Source organism: Amblyomma americanum, chromosome 9 (assembly GCF_052857255.1).
Source record: "Amblyomma americanum isolate KBUSLIRL-KWMA chromosome 9, ASM5285725v1, whole genome shotgun sequence".
NCBI lineage: Eukaryota > Metazoa > Arthropoda > Arachnida > Ixodida > Ixodidae > Amblyomma > Amblyomma americanum.
In genome coordinates this window covers 62498364-62515073 of record NC_135505.1, presented here as the reverse complement: position 1 = coordinate 62515073, position 16710 = coordinate 62498364, and the positions used below count along the sequence as shown (strand labels likewise).

Sequence of the window (16710 nt, the reverse complement as noted above, 5' to 3'; positions counted from 1 at the left end):
TGTCCTATCCTCAGTCTGCAGAGACCAACTTCTTTGAATCAGTTTTGTTTTTCTGTGGCATACCTCCCAATCCGTGGTTTTATTGTGGGCAGGTTGTTGTCTGTTTGTTGATCCCAATCCTGCTGCCACTCTTTGCGAAGTACAGCCTTAATATATAGCCTGAGATCCTGGTATGTAAGTTGTTTTATGTCAATCCTACTCTGTTCGGCACCTGATGCTGCAAGCCTATCAGCCTCTTCATTTCCGTCTATTCCATAGTGACCTGGTACCCAGCGTACTCTAATTTTAAGGTTCAATGTGTGTGCAGACATAAAGCATTTCAAGAGGGAATTCAGTACAGGGTTTTTACAGGGTTTCCCAGAAGACAGGGCCATACTCGCACTTAAGGAATCAGAGTATATAACAGAGCTTGGGACTTTCTTTTCGAAGATGAATCTAACAGCCAACAGAATACCACGGCATTCCGCACTAAATATCCTTGTGTGTCTATTCATTGTTTTTGTTTTAGAAAATAGACAACTGTGCATTGCACATGGAACTGAGGATGTCTTTGAGGCATCAGTGTAGAACTCTGTGCACTGATATTTTCCTTGTAGGGACAGGAAATGCTGTTTTATGCCAATTGGTGGCCCATTCTTACCAACCTCACGAAAAGATGTGTCGCCGTCACTTGGATACACTTGCCAGGGAGCGATTATGTCTTTAGAAGAAGTTACCAGAATTTTGGAGACTGGTATATTTAAGTCTTGGACAAGTGTGGCGACTCTAATGGGTAAAGGTGGGGTTTCAGACGGTCGGTTGGAAAACAGTAGTTTACTGGTTGGGTTTCGCAAAAGCGCATTGCATGGATGGTCGGCATGAGATGATACCTTCGTAGCATACGTTATACTTGTGTATTTCCGTCGTCGTTCAAGTGACATCGGTCCGCCTCAACGTACAAACTTGCGATTTGGCTTGTACGGAAAGCACCAGTAGCCAACCGCAGACCAAGGTGGTACACAGCGTCAAGCATTTTTAAGGAGCCTTTTTCGTGCTGACTCGTACACTACTGAGTCTATACGTGATATTGCTACACTATTTAGAGGACTCAGCAGGCAGTCTCGATCTGTACCGCGAGACTGGTGGGACAGGATTTTTAAAAGGTTCATTGATTTTATGCATTTATGTCTAAGGTGCTTAATGTGTTTGATGAATGTAAGGTTTTCGTCAACTATGACGCCAAGAAATTTCTGCTCTTTTTATTTTGGACAGCAATACTCTGCCCGTTAAGTGTGATGTAGGGTTCAGGTCTAATACACGCTTTTTTGTGGAGTACGCTTAGTCTTTGATGAATTGAGTTTAAATCCGTTTTGGTCTTCCCACTTTGCTACTTTGTTTACTCCTGGTTGATTTTGCCGCTCACAGATGGCCAAATTACATGACTTATAACTTATTTGTACATCGTCGACATATACGGAGTAGAATATAGATTTAGGCAGGATGCTCTTTAATGAATTCATTTTCACTATAAAAAGAGTGCAGCTAAGAACGCCGCCTTGAGGGATACCGTTCTCTTGTATAAACTGCTTGGATAACGAGTTCCCTACACGGACCTTGAATGTTCGTCCAGAAAGATAACTTTGAATGGTGGACAGCATATTTCCCGAGCTACCAAAGGCGATCAGGTTACGGATGATACCATAGCGCCTTGGGGTATCGTATGCTTTCTCTAAATCAAAGAAAGCAGATAAACAGTGCTGTTTATGCACGAAGGCGTCCCTTACATAATAGTCGAAAGCAACGAGCTGGTCAGTGGTTGACAGGTTAGCTCTAAATCCAGCTTGGTGCTGGAGAACAAGACCGTTGATTTCAAGCAAATGCACAAGGCGACGATTTGCCATTTTTTCAAAGAGCTTACATAAGCAGCTGGTTAGGGCAATTGGCCGATAACTGGCCGCAAGTGTGGCTTCTTTACCTTCCTTTAATACCGGGATAATGATCGCTTCTTTCCAGGCTTTTGTAAGGCGTCCAGCAGCCCATATCTTATTAAACAAGCACAGCATAGTTTGAAGGGTTACTTCATGCAAGTGCTTGAGCATTCCATATGTAACCCTGTCAGGACCTGCTGCTGTTGAGTTCCCACGGGTGCCTAAGATAACTTTCAACTCTTGTGAAGTAAATGGGCTATTGCATCCTCCTGCTGATGGGCTTTTGTTATTGTGAACAGGCTTGCGCTCCTCGAGAAGTTTGCATCTCAAGAAGGAACCTGTATAATGTCCTGAGCTAAAAGTGTTTTCGAAGTGTTTGCCTAATGCATCTGCTTGGTGCTCCAATGTATCGCCAGCAGTGGAAACAAAATGAATTAGATGTGAACTATGCCCTTTAAGTGCTTTAAGTCTACTGTACACTTTCTGTGTATCTGTGTAAGAATTTACAGACGAGAGAAACGATTGCCAACTTTCCCGTTTAGATATACGGCGAGAACGCCTGCCATTTGCTTTAGCTCGCTTAAAGTATATCAAGTTGTGAATTGCAGGATAACGGCGGAATTTTGACCATGCATTATTTTGGTCCTGATGAGCTTTCTTGCAATGCGCATTTCACCACGGTTTTTGTTTGTTTCCTGGTTTACCGGATGTCTGTGGGATGGATTTCGGAGCAGCGTCTATTATATGCAGTGTGATCAGGGATTGAAATTCATCTATACCTAGTTCTGTAATTGATGAACAGGGCAATGCTGATAGTTCCTGGAACATCTCCTAATCAGCATTCTGTTCTTTAATCTTCCTAGGGCTATTTACTTTCGGGTTTATATTTTCTGTACATTTTAAAGAAATGGGAAAGTGATCACTTCCGTACACATTTTCAATAACAGCCCACTCAGTAGCTGCCAAGAGCAATGGAGAGCCAACAGCAAGGTCTATTGCTGTGTATGAGTTGCGTGTTGAATTAAAGTATGTTGGTTCTTTTCTACTGAATATGTATGAGCCAGATGACAACAGGAAATTTTCTATTACCGCTCCTCGAGAATTTGTTCTGGTACCTCCCCATAATGGGTGGTGAGCGCTAAAATCACCAACCAACAGGAATGGCTCGGGAAGCTGAACAATGAGTTTTTCGAGTTGATCAGTCGAGAGCCGATGATCTGGTGAGATATATAGGGAACATATGGTTATTACTCTGCCAAAAGTTAGGGCTCGTATTGCCACTGCTTCTAAATCCGTGGCCAGTGGAAGACGTATAGAGGCAATAGAATTCTGCACCACAATAGCAACGCCACCTGATGAGTGCACACTGTCTTGCCTGTCCTTCCGATATACTGCGTACTTCTTTAGAAAGCTTTGTGTGTTGTGTTTAAGTGCGTTTCTTGTAGACAAAGTATGCTTGGTTTATAGTTCGCGAGTATTTCATATATGTCATCAAGGCGCTTAAGCAGACCTCGGCAGTTCCATTGGATAATGCTCTCTAAAGCCATAGTTCTTAGTGAGGCAGCAAAGATTAGTGGGAGTTATTTAGATGTCGCCGCCTTTATCAGGCGGTTTGACTAGCGGATGTCTTTTCGGTTTAAGGCGGTCTAGAAGACTCCGCCTTTCCAAGGGGGCCTCCCTCAGCGCCTCCGACGCTGAGGGTTCCGCTGTCGTGTCCATTGCTTCCTGTAGAGACGCGGAAGCAGACACTGAGTTTTCAAGATTGAGAGACTTTTTCATTTGCCTGTGTTTTCACAGAGGTTTGCGAAAAGTTGACCTCTGGGACATGGAAGTCTAGTGCAGCCGGAGGCTGCTTGGTGAAGGGCCTTGGTGGACGCGCTTAAGCGATGCTGAATTGCGTGCCCACTGAAACGAGACGTCGCCCGGCCCCCCGGCATGCTGCGTCAGCGTAGTATCTTTCGGAGAGAAGCGAGAGCTCCTTCCGGGCTTCCGAGAATGTGATGTTTTCTGTTACTTTCAGGTGGATTATTTTTTTCTCGTTTTGAAATTTCAGGCATGATTGCGAGTAGGCGGCATGTGGCCCGCGGCAGTTTGGACACTCTACTTGAGCGGCCCTGCAGCTGTCGGTTGGGTGCTCATGGGAGCCGCACTTCACACATGTGAGTTTTCCCCGGCAAGTTTTTATCCGTGTCCGCACTTTTGGCAATCGAAACATCATCTCGGGTTGAGGATATATGAACGGACTTTGCAGTGGATTAACTCAGCATTTACAGCGTTTGGAAGACGGGACCGTTCAAAAGTCAACACGATGTGGGATGTCGCCACCTCTTCATCTTTCCGCGCTCAAGGTGTTGCGACGAAGGGTAATGACACCTTGATCTCAGAAGCCTTCCAGGAGGTCAGTTTCTGTTTCTTGGGTCAGATCACGGTCTGATATGACACCTTGCACAGTGTTTAGATTCTGATGGGGAGTGATGGTCACCAGGAGGTGAGCAAACTGCCTTGACAATAGTGAAAACAGCGCTAAAGAAGTAGCCGGAAGGCGAAACGAGGAAGTGACAGGAAAGAGCGCTGACTGACAACTGAATTTATTGAGCGAAACTCGCGCAATATATAGGAAGGCAGTGGCAAAGATAGTCAGATGCAGTCAACGTCACATGATCGCTGAGAAGAATTTTCGCGAATATAAACGGCGTGCAGCTCAGGCTTTGGAGTTCCGGTGGTGCCACATCTTGAACCACACACCTAGGGCTTCTAGCATGAAACAGAGAAGCGGATTTGTGAAGGTGCTGGGGCATGTTCAAGTCACAGACGAAGTCAACAGGGTTCTTGTGAAAGGACCGAAGTTCAGCCTTGAGCCCACGGTTAGGGCACACGAGCACCTGTCACTGAATACGTGTATCGCTGGAAAAGCGTCCCCGGAGAATCATGAGCGCTGCTTGCTGGACGGAGTGGATGCTTTGTCAAGAACAGTATCGAAGAAATCCCCAAGCGACCGGTCCGGAATCAACACCGTCGTCACTTTTTTCAAGGATAGACATCTGCGGTTACTGCAATCAGACAAGGAAGGAGGGTTTGTCGTGGTGCCGCCCGGAATCTACAGAGAAAAGACCCGCTGTGCGGTGGAAAAGAACTTCACTCAGACGAGCCTCAAGCCGAATAAAGTGAAATCGCGAGCTGTCGCCCTCTGCAATAACTTGGAACTGGTGCAGTTGGCAAACACTATAAGTAAGTGCAGAGAAAAGACTCTTAGCATGTTTTTTTTCTGCAAAGACTCACAAAGAGGAGGTTCCGTTCCGGTGTATTGTTAGTGAGCGCTACACTTACCAAAGGCTTATTAGCCAATACCTGTTAAGGCATTTAAACTCGCTTGTCGTTGATGATCCCTTCGGTACGAAGAACTCGACGGAAATTATAGCTTTCTTTCAATCCTGCAAAGGCATTGGAAACATGTTTTCGGTAGATGCCAAGGACCTTTTCTATTCCATTCCACCCAAAGAGTTGTTCTCAGCTGTTCAGTCTTGCATTGAAAAGAAATGTGTGTTGTTTCAAAATTCAGCGGGTATCTCAATGGAGAGTTTTCTTTCGTTGTTGGAATTCTACCTTAGTGCTACTGTGGTCGAGTTTGACAATCAGGTGTACATACAGAAGAAAGGAATTTGTATAGGTTCCTGTGTAGCGCCAGTGTTAAGTAATATTTTTCTCGCAGCAGTTGACAAAGGTCTGGACGATAGGTTCGACAAGAGCAAAGTATTAAAGGTTTTCAGGTATGCCGACGATTTTTTAGTTGTGTTAGCCAAGCAAGACGCACCAGCTTATAGAGCCACTGTAAATGAAATTCTAGATACATTTAATGAACTGAGCCATGGTTTGGAATTCACTTGTGAATTTCCTCAGAACAACAAGTTACAGTTTTTGGACTTGGAACTATCCTTGGTACGAGATAGATACTGTTGGATGTACAAGCCTCGAAGTCAAAAAGAGCTGCTGTCCTACGAGTCAGCTCGCTCAAAAACAGTTAAACGAGCCATAGCCAAATCCGGATTAGGATCTGCACTAACAAAATCATGCGAGCATTGCATGCAAGATAGCTTCCAACTGCAGACCGCACGGTTACTGCAGGCAGGTTTTCCGCAGACTGTGATTTCGGCAGTGACTGAAACTCTGCTTCAAAAATTTAAAGGCAAAGAGAAGAAAGTTACTCAGGAAAGCAATAGGAGGGTGAGGCCAGCCGTTATCCCGTATTCCCACCGGGTAGCACATAATTTGAAAAAGGTTGCGAATAAATATGAGATTCCCGTAGTCTTTTCTGCCCCTTGCAAGCTAGCTACGTTGTGTCACAGGATAAATAACGAAAAGCCGAGACAGCAAACCTGTGGCGTAAAGCATGCCAACATGTTCGTCGGTGTAGGGTAGGGGTGATTTACCAGATACCGCTTACATGCGACAAAGTTTATATTGGACAAACTGGAAGGTGCTTGAACGAACGTTTAAGGGAACATGAGCGCTCACTTGAAAAAGGCACTGGCTCTAATCTAGCGCTTCATTGCAAAGAGTGTAAATGCATGCCTCGTTTACGCGAAACTGTAGTTCTTGATAGGAGTAGAGACAGTGTAGCCCGGGAATTGAAGGAAGCCTTCTTTATAAAAAGAAATGGCTTGGAATGTGTCAGTGACGCGTCTAAATCCTTGTACGGAAGTGAACTTGCCTTTTTGGAACAACATTGCTAAAATTTTTATTGTTAACTACGCGTATTTCAATCGTTGAGTGTCACTGTTGCATCGTTTTTTTTTTGTTAAGGTCTGTGAAATTTTTTATCCTTACGTTGCTACATTCTGTCAATTTTTATTCTTTCCACAAGTCCATTTCTTCAGTTTTTATCGGTTTTACCCTTATTATCTGCTATGGATGATTTATCGGTTTTTATGGCTCTTTACACCTTGTGACATTAACTGTTTAAGTCAACATGCAGTTTTTGTTACCATCCCTTTCAGTTTCTGCGGACATTTAGCCTTTTCACCCTGTTGTGGTTTTATCGCTTTTATGGCTCTTTACACCATGTGACATTAACTGTGTATAGTCATTGAGTGTAGTTTCCTTTTTGTTACCATCCCTTTTGTGATTCAGTTCACTGTAGGCTTTATCACCTTGTTTTGTTTTTTATCGCTTTTTGGCTCTTTGCATCATGTGACGTTGACTGCATCTGACTATCTTTGCCACTGCCTTCCTATATATTGCGCGAGTTTCGCTCAATAAATTCAGTTGTCAGTCAGCGCTCTTTCCTGTCACTTCCTCGTTTCGCCTTCCGGCTACTTCTTTAGCGCTGTTTTCACTATTGTCAGAATGGACCAACTAGCCCAGCAAAAAGTTCTGCCAAACTGCCTTTGACTCAGAAGGATGTCACAGTGGTCTTTCTGGGACACTTCAGCAAGAAGGTCACCAGATGAGGGTTTCTTTGCTTTGCACTTTTTCCCAGTGAGTTTCTCAAGGGGTTATAGCGATAACGGAAACAGACATCACTGAAACGGGGTCATTTTCTGTCAGGGAGTGTATCACTAAAAAGTGAGGGAAATGGTCAACGTCAGGTCGGGTACTGGTGAGTGTTTCGTCGGTGCGGTTCCTTTTCAGGGACCAATCAGGTTTTTTTTTTAAGAATAGGTACTCATGCGCTATGGATACACTTACGGTTCCTAAATGTCGCCTGTGGTTCACCGTCTTATTCACAGAAAGGTCCCGGAGCCCCCCGCCTGGTAAACAGACGGGGAGCCCGTCGGCCGGGGCTCGGCTATGGCCCCGACCGCCACCGTTCATGGTTTCTACCCTTCACCTTACAACCTGTCGCCATGGTGCGGATGACAGCTTCGGGGGCTAAGAGTCCGTGGTGGCGCCAAGCACCACCACCTTGAAACTCAAGGTGCCCTTGCGGGTACGCCGGGTTAGTTGCCAACGAGCCATATATTGCTTACGCATTCCAGTGGGACCCGTACGGAGGTCTCACCGCCTATTGTTAAAGAAAATATTGGATCTCTTCGCAGGAATGTGTATTAACCTAACTTTAAGTGGTGACAGAGGACAACTGGAGAGCGAAATTCAAGTTGGCACTACAGTCGGTATTGAAGTTACATTCAGACGACCAGCGTGATTTACATGCTACGCAATATAAGGACGAGCAGTTCAAGGGAATGTCCGATGCGTTCTCTCCTGCGGAAAATACATCGCTGTGCCGTGCTGCCGGCCTGACGTCACAAAAGGAGCATCGCACGTGGTGCGCGGCTAATTAACTCTGTCCTTGATCACGGGAAATCAGCCCAACTCACTCCGCAAGAAGCCCGCGCGGTGGCTCAGGCTCCTCTTTTTCGTGTGAAAGTGGATCAGTACCATGGAGCCGGCAGGATTTCAAAGGCGTTAATCATGTAGCACAGTTAGGTACCTTGGCAAGCACGTGCAAGAGACTGCGGGCATTGGCGATCCATAAACGCTAGAACTTATTGTTTAACATTGCTTCAAGAAAGTTCCCGTTTTTTATGCAACACACGTTATCCTGGCAAAGGCCAAGCAGCAGGCGACAATATGCTGCTTTGGCAGCTCACCGCATGGTGTGATATCTCGTTCATGAGCAGAAAAGAAACTTCTCATTAACCCAAATACTTACTATCGGGTTTAAGCGTTTACGGGATGCACAAGTACTTTCTGTTTGGCTAGTTGGTTCATCATAAATTTGAACGGGACAGAGGAGCAGCCACAGCAAGGCAAAGAGACAGAAAGAGCGCATACTACAAACTTAGTTTATTGCGGGAGACACCACCTTTATACGCCAGTATATTATCATCATCAGTACGTTATCATAGCCGGCACAAGCCAACTGGAAAAAAAATATACAGAAAAAGGTCATATTTATGCGTAAAAACCAGTGAATTACTGCTCACAGAAAAATGCATCAAAAAACATATAGGAACACGATAACAAGAAGGAATGACATGATCTACACATGACCATTTAAATAATCCAGTTCCCGGCCGCTGAGTTTAACTGAAGAAGTGCTTATGCCACGGTGCAAGAATACTGAGGAGTTGACACTGCGCCCACTGGAGCGTCCCGATTATGTTCGGCCGCGGCGGAGGGCGCCTTGCAGTTCGGCTGCAAGCTGACAGATGACGCCGATGTCAGCGGGCCCAGTTGAGCGGTTCTGGCGCCTTCATATTCCACTTCCCAAGCTTGATTTTCGCTTTCGTGGCGTGAATTGAATTCAAAACGCGAATGAAATTCATTGCTTAAATTAAAATCATTAGTGTGACAATCTTAAAATTTTTGCATGAAATTTTCTTGTGTAAAGCAGTTAATGATATGGACTCGGTCGAGAAACACTCGAAGCGCATTCACGTTTCGCTTCCTCGCTGAATTCATATTTCATTCGATCTAATCATAGATCTAAGCATAATAAACAGGAGTGGAAGTCCTCGTGCCCTTTTCCGCTCACAAGAGCAGGAAATTATTGCACCGGAACGTTTCTGCTTCACGCTTATCGTTGCTTCTTCATTCTATATGAAGACCGTTCAAACATTGTTTCGCTGAGTGGGCTAATTTTCAAGATGCAGAGCACTACTATAGCGCGGCTATTTACGATTCAAGTTCTAGGTTAAAACTTTTTCACGCCGGAAATGTATCTGACGGGATGAAAGGCCGCGTCGGATCATGGACCATAACTCAACACGAAAGCTTGACAAAATGGCATTTTTTTTCCGATGCAAATTATCATAGAACGGGCATAGTTTTCAATAAGCTCCTTTCCACTGGAGGCAATGCGGTGTATTTGTTGAAGCACCATCAATTATTGCCAGACATAGCGTCAGAGTGGTAGAGTCAGAGTCAAGATGCTGTCGCTTAACCGCTGGCTTCAAGGCTGTTTCAGGATCTGCAGGCATCACAGCAGGCAAGGAAGCTTGGAGAGATGGCATCGCACCGTTGTCGCCGACTTTCGGCGGACGTAGCTTGGATGCTTGCGCAGGAGGTTTCCTCTTCCGGGGTGGGTTTCTATGTCTCTCTGTCCGCGTGAGATACTTGGAACAAATCGGAAATAATGTAGGAACTGCATCTCTGGAAAGCAGAGGCCTCTTTTCGGCGTAAAGTAGCCCTCTTCCATGGAGCTCCGCGTAATATGCCCTGCTTATCGCGTCCTCTGCAAAATGCTTGGCGCAAACATGTTCAGTGGGCATTGACGTCCGGTCTGCCCTAGAAATCGCACTGCGCCACTTCTCCAAATGAAAGTTGTCCGACAAAGCTTTGAAAAATGGCACACGCTGCGCAGATGTCCGGTAGTCTGAATTGCAGTTCGGCACGAAGCACTTTCTTCGCATTGCGCAGCATTCACCTGCTGTGGGCTACTCTGCTGACGATATACAAACACAAGGTCTTGGTGCAAAATAAAAGAACTTAAAAACAGCACAGCAGCGCAGCCGCACACTCCGAAATGTGCCAGAAACACGTGCGCAGTGCCGCGCCACACCGGACCGAGCCGCCCAGCGTGGGCCCGCCTTTCGCAGCGACCTCTAAGTTAGCGACCAGTTTCCATGGCAACCCTTCCCCTCACCCCGAAGATATTGTGGCCGCGAGTGGGCGGCGCTCTCGCGCGCGGCGGGGGCAGGGTGTGAACACCTCAATATGTTATTCTAACATCGTGGCTTATGCACATGGGCCTACTTTTTTGTATGTGAAATGCTTCCATAACTTCCCTTTCAACTCGCTCTCTGCCGTTCACGGTAAACTTAACCTCTTTCAGCACTGTTTCGCAATGTTTACAATCTCTGCAGTGATCACGGAGGTTTCGCCTTTCATTGTTTTTATGATATTTTATTCTTTTTAATTTTTTACTGTTAGCAGTTTTAGACGTTTTCTTGACTTGTAAAACCCATAACCTGAGTGTCCATTGTGGGTTATTGTATCGGAAAAGGGAACATCACAGTCCCATCTAAGTTTCTACAACATTCTTGGAAGCACCTTTCTGCGGATGGCCCTTTCTTTATTAAGAACCCTCATTCCGTTTTAAGTTAAATGAGGCCAGGATTGGACAAAACGTCATGTGCATTTTCTATCGATGTAGAAAACTTGTATTACTCTGGTCCTCACGATAGCCTCTTTACATCCATTCGTGAGAGCATAAATGATTTCGATGAAGTAAGGTTTCACAACGCTGTTAGGATCACCAGTGACCATTTTGATTCTTTGCTTGAATTTTATCTGCAATCCACTGTTATTGATTTTAACCAGAAGTTTTATTTGCAAAGAACTGCTATTTGCATTGCGTCATCTATTGCCCCTATTTTAACTGACATCTTTTTAGCTGTTATTGACCAGCGAATTTGTGCGCAGTTAAACCGGACACCTGTTAGACGGGTTGTCCGCTTTGTTGATGATTACTTTTTTCCCTTTGACCGGCCTGCCTCTGTTAAATTTGACGAAGCTGCCCTTGATGTTCTTAATATTTTTAGATACAATTTCCAACGCCTCACCATCACTTGGGAACTGCCGCAAGGGGGCAATATCCAATTTCTGGACGTTCAGTTTGGTATCACTGGCGTAGATCATGTGTGTTGAGTGTTTAACCCCCGGTCCAAGAATAGCCTCATGCCGTTCAGCGGTGCCCATTCCAAACTGGTGAAACGTAGTTGCCATGACGTGCTTACACGCCGCTCTCTCAAAATCATGTGATCATTGTGTGCAGGCTGGCTTCGAAAAGCAGCTTCAGAGATTGAGCAACGCTGGCTATCCATGCCTTTTTGATAACCGCCGTTTCCTATGCTTTGCTGCAGTAAATAGAACTCGCTTCGAGCAGGGGATCTACCGAGCAAGCAGTGAGACAAGAGGCATGTGGCGGTAATTCCGTACATGCAGAAAATAGCGCACAACATCAAGAAGATAGGCGGTCATTACCGAGTGAATGTGGCGTTTTCAGCACCATATAAGCTTGGAAAGATTTACTCCATGATGCACAAACGTCCCCCTAGTTGCGCTATCAAGCATAGGCTGCGATATACAGAATGCAGGTCTGAAGTCATCTGCGAGATACCGCTCAAGTGTGGGCGTGTCTACTTTGGGCAGACTGGACGTTATTTCAACGGGAGAGCGAGTGAGCACAGACTGACAGTAATAAACAATGAAAGGGGAAACCTCCCTGATCACTGCAGAGATTGCAAAGATTGCGCACCGGTGCTGCAGGAGGCAAACTTTATCGGCAGAGGCAGAGAGCGAGTTGAAAGGGAAGTCATCGAAGCATTTCACATACAATAAGGTGGGCCCTCGTGCATAATCACTTCGTCGGTTAAACTCAGCGGCCGGCAACTCGATTTTTTAGATGGTCACGTGTAGATCTTGCTATCGTGTTCTAAAATTTTTCGTGCCTTAATCTGTGAGTAGCATTACACTTACTTTTACACATAAATATAATCTTTTTCTGTACATATTTTTTCTTGGCTTGTTCCGGATTTGATAGCACACTAACGATGATATTGTACTGGCGCATATTTTCCGCAATAAAACCGGTTAGTAGTAGGCGCTCTTTCTGTCTCATTGTCTTCCTGTCGTTGCTTTGCGCCATTAAAATTTACTTAATTTTCCAGGATGCGTGATATAGCAAAAAGAAAAATTATTACTGCGCTCTCACGACTCAGTTGTCTTGTAGGAAAGAGCCCCGTGGACCCTGCCCGTTTCCGCACACATTAAGACATTTAAGTCAGTTCGCTTGCGTGACTGCTTCAAATTAATTTTTCCCGCACACCCACATCCCGCTTACGGAGATAGCACAGGACAGAACGAAGGCTCTGCTGTTGCTCTCGAGTTATCCCTGCCCTGTGTTTTCCAGTTAACCCTTTCCTTTGTGTAATGAAAGCTGCAGTGTTTGCTGAGTCACTAAGCACAGAATGCGAGTCCATGCGATAGTCAATCGTACGGGGCCAAGCCGAAGTCGATTTACGCTGCGGTAATGTTGCTTTTAATTCTGCTCTGCCTTTTGGAGGAAGAATGTCAACAGCATAATAAGAATTTTAACAGCATACTGAAATCCACTCTTACATCGGTAATGCGTGGTGAGTCACGTGATAAACATAGTAGTGTTCCCGAACTGTTACATTTGCCTGACTTTTCACACATTTTCTGAAAGAGTATAGTTTTCAATTACATCTGGACAAGTGATTTTTGCACTCCATAAGTTCATTTGCGAGATAACTCCAGAAAGAAAGTGAACGCCTGTCTAGTTAAGTTACGTACTCTCTTTACGGTACTCTCTTTGATATTGTTGAATTTTATGTTTGACTGTCTCCTTTTAGAGCACTTGTTTTTCCTCGTTCTTCTGCTGTTTTCCTATTGCAGTTTTTTATTTCAGTATCTGCCATGTCTGCTGTCTACTGCCGGGCGCTGCCAATTAAGCTTTCTGAGGCTCTGGCAGGCCAGCATTTGCACATACTTGAAAGAGAGCTTAAATGTTATTTATTATTTATTTAATTCTCCACTGCCTCTATGGAATAAGTTTCGAGCCGTTGCCTAGGAAGGAGTTAGTAATTAGGCACAATAAAACATTTCCTTGTGCTAAGCGTACAGAAGGCATAGACAGCAGAAAACATGGTAGGCACAGCGGGGCAGTTTCCATCCGGTTGTTGTAACCTGAACCCCGGCACAAATTTATTCAGCAAAGAAGGGTAGCAGTGCTGCTGCAGAAGGATATTCACGACCTTAGGTCCACTAGCGCGTTTTGGTAATACGATGGGTGGGGATGGACGCGTATTTTTCTTCAAAACTACCGAATAGGTCCGCATCAACGCATCAGGAAGAGATCAATATGTCTACTTCACCCCCCCCCCCCCCTTTCCCTCTGACAATTCATTTTTCTTTTTTTTCGCAGAAGAAACTACCATACCTGCGTTCAAGGCGATTCTCTTGTTACGTTCACGCTGACGCCAATCCTGCATAAACTGGTGCACGGGTTAGTGCCGCAATAAATTGTTGAAACTGGCGCCGCTATATGCTTCATCTTCTCTGCGGTTCTTCACCTCTGTGAGCTTGCTAAAAGAAAATGCTGCTTCAACCAACTATTGTCAGGAGAAAACAATTGCTTGGTGGCAGAAAACACTTGTAGGCACAAAGCAATTGCTTAGCTCCTGAGTGCCTTAGTGACACACGTGCTCTCACGACGCGGAACGCGCACGCTGAGACAGGAGTCCTCCGGCTCTTACAGGTAGTCGGTTAGCTGGCCCGAAAGCCTACCTGGGGGCAAGCCGTGGCCGCTGTGGAGGCGGTGGCGTCCAGCGTGCCCGTCCAGGGCTCCCTGGGCCGCGGGGGCCGGAATCGGAGTTCTCCGATGGGTGCCTCGGCGAACGGAATGCTGCGGTACTGCTCCACGTTTCGGCCGGCGGCGCGCAGAACCGTGCCCCGCACTCGGCCCCCCGCGGTGTCCCTCTCCACGTACATCTCGCTGGCCACGATCGCTTTCAGCAGAACCACCAGGACAACGCCGCGCACCATGGCTGCGTCTGCAGAGGGTGAACCGTCTCAAATGTGGCGCGTCTCTTCACGTGTCCACGCAGGCTTTTCTCACGCAACAGATGTTGACAAGAACGCAATGCCGGTGAAATCACCAATGTCAGCTTCGTATAACATGCACTCAAAAGAAAAGGAAAATAAAAAGCATGGCTTCCATTGTCCTTAACTAGGTTTATTTGAAATCCTCGTGAAGTAAAAGCACCTGTGGTCACGGCGGTACCTTACAACTACGGAATCTTGGCCTAAATGGTAGCTCGTGTTAAAAAAAAATCTTTCAGCGAAAAAAAAAGCGCAACGGGAAACGAGAATAAGAACACAGCAGCACTGATATTGTGTTACTGCGGACGTGTCCCTGTCTTTCGCGTAGTTTTCATGCAGGCATGCGTTAAACGCGCGCACCTTCGATTTACTGTCCGCGGTACCTTTCGCCCCTCTGTCGATCAGCAGCACAAGATTACTTCCGAAAATACAATACATGCGAAGCAAGTTTACCTATACCGAGGATTCGCACCTACTCCCTGTTGGGTACGCAACTCAAAGTGTGTGAGGTTTTAGCCATCTTGGCTAGTCCTGCAATGTAATTTGGTTGTGACAGCGGTACAGCGGGCCGAATTCCGGTTTGGCCTCCCTGCTAGACTTTCCTCCATCCGCGTATTACCCCGAGACATTGCCTATATAGCTCTGTCAGTAACAAAAGCCTTTGCGCTCGGGGCTAAATGCCCGACAATGAGCGATAGCTGTTTGGCCACCCGAACTTCTGCTGTGTTGTTGCCAGACATGTGGACGTCGTAACACGCGGCGTCACTTAGCATGCGCTTCGGCTCGCCATACATCACCCACCTGTGAAACTCGCAGCTGTGGTTTGCTCGCGAACTCTTTGCGCTCTCGGTCGACCAAGTAAGCAAAAAGGGTGAGTAATTCAAATCGTAATGCTATATACGCTCCTGAGTCGAAGGCGTCAGGTGGCTGGCTTACTTTAGCGCGACGCCAGTGCGCCCGTGGTGGCCGTCGCGCGCAACTCCGTCGCTACAGCAAGCAGCATCTTGCCTTCCCGCTTGGCAAGTAGCACATATATGATGCTAATGCGCCTGCAATAGTAGCGGCGCGCAACTGCCACTTCCACTACGACATCACCATCTGGTTTCCGCCGTACCTTATAATAAGAGCTATTCGAGAAAAAGAAAGTAATGTGACTCTAAACACACCGGGGAGTGAGCAAAAAATTTGTAGAGGACACTTAAGCTTTGCCTTAAAGGCATGACGCGACAGCGTAGTGGGTTAGGCTCTCCATTCGGAGCTGTTTGACACCTTTGAAGGCATTTCTCATTTTTTTTAATTGTTTCAATTAACTACTTAATGGCGCACTCTAAATTTCCTCATTTAGCATCATCATGCACTGGCTTTTCCTTCTGAGCATTGTGGCACCTTTACACCCCCCTTTTTCATTTAATCAATTGATTGCAAGGATTTCGTCAACTCGTCATCGCCTATCACGCAGCAGTCAATCATCAATCACTAGAACCGCAAATTACCATACGATTCTTTGGCGCAGCCCCCGGGTATACGTCGCCGGTTCGAATCCCAACCACGAGCTACGCTCGAACTTAACGTGAAAGTTTATGCAGCACGAAACGCTGAAAGGTATGACACCATCCGGAACATTCTGCGGGAAACAGTTGGTATGAAACGATTTTTTTTTACGCAGCCTTCGATTATTTCCGACACTTGGTGCCGACTACGCCGACGGCTTTCTGACCGAACGAGCTGTATACGCTATCGCGTGAAAACACAGCGGGCTCACGACGCGCTGTACCGCCGCAGCGCCTAAACATGCACCTTCTGGCGCGCGGACCAGCAGCTCGATGTGACGCGACCACTTTGCTAGCTCCTTTCTAAAAATTCGGCACACATTCAGCGCCACTCAGAGCAGGTTCAGGCAGCTAGGGACAGTAGGCGAGTTTGGCAGCGCATTGGGTGTATCAGTACTACATATTTTGGTGGCTGTAGCATCTAATAAAAACACGAAGAAGGGTAGACCACAGGCAAGCACGACCGCTGATTCTTCAACTTTTTGCAGTTTTGTTAGACTGTAATCGTTTCTTTTTTCAGCCCTCGCAACATGGTTTTCCCAAAGTATTCTCATGCGAAATCCAAGTAACTCATTTAGTTCAATAGTTGTATACTAACGTTGACTCCAATGCAGACCCTGCCGCCATCTTACTGGGTTTTAGAAAAGCCTTCATTAACCCTGCACACCTCCATCCCTTACTGCTAC

The 16710-nt window shown here is 46.1% G+C and overlaps 1 protein-coding gene across 3 annotated transcripts in view; it reads right to left on the bottom strand.

Moving 5' to 3' along the window:
- Positions 1-16710, bottom strand: part of LOC144104939 (acetylcholinesterase-like) — an 82094-nt gene that overhangs the window by 48376 nt on the left and 17008 nt on the right. For all 3 annotated transcript variants that reach the window (XM_077638168.1, XM_077638170.1, XM_077638169.1), the window contains exon 2: positions 14160-14425. In XM_077638168.1, the coding sequence (XP_077494294.1) occupies positions 14160-14417 (258 nt within the window). In that variant the 5' untranslated portion in view covers positions 14418-14425. The remainder of the gene's footprint in view (positions 1-14159; positions 14426-16710) is intronic.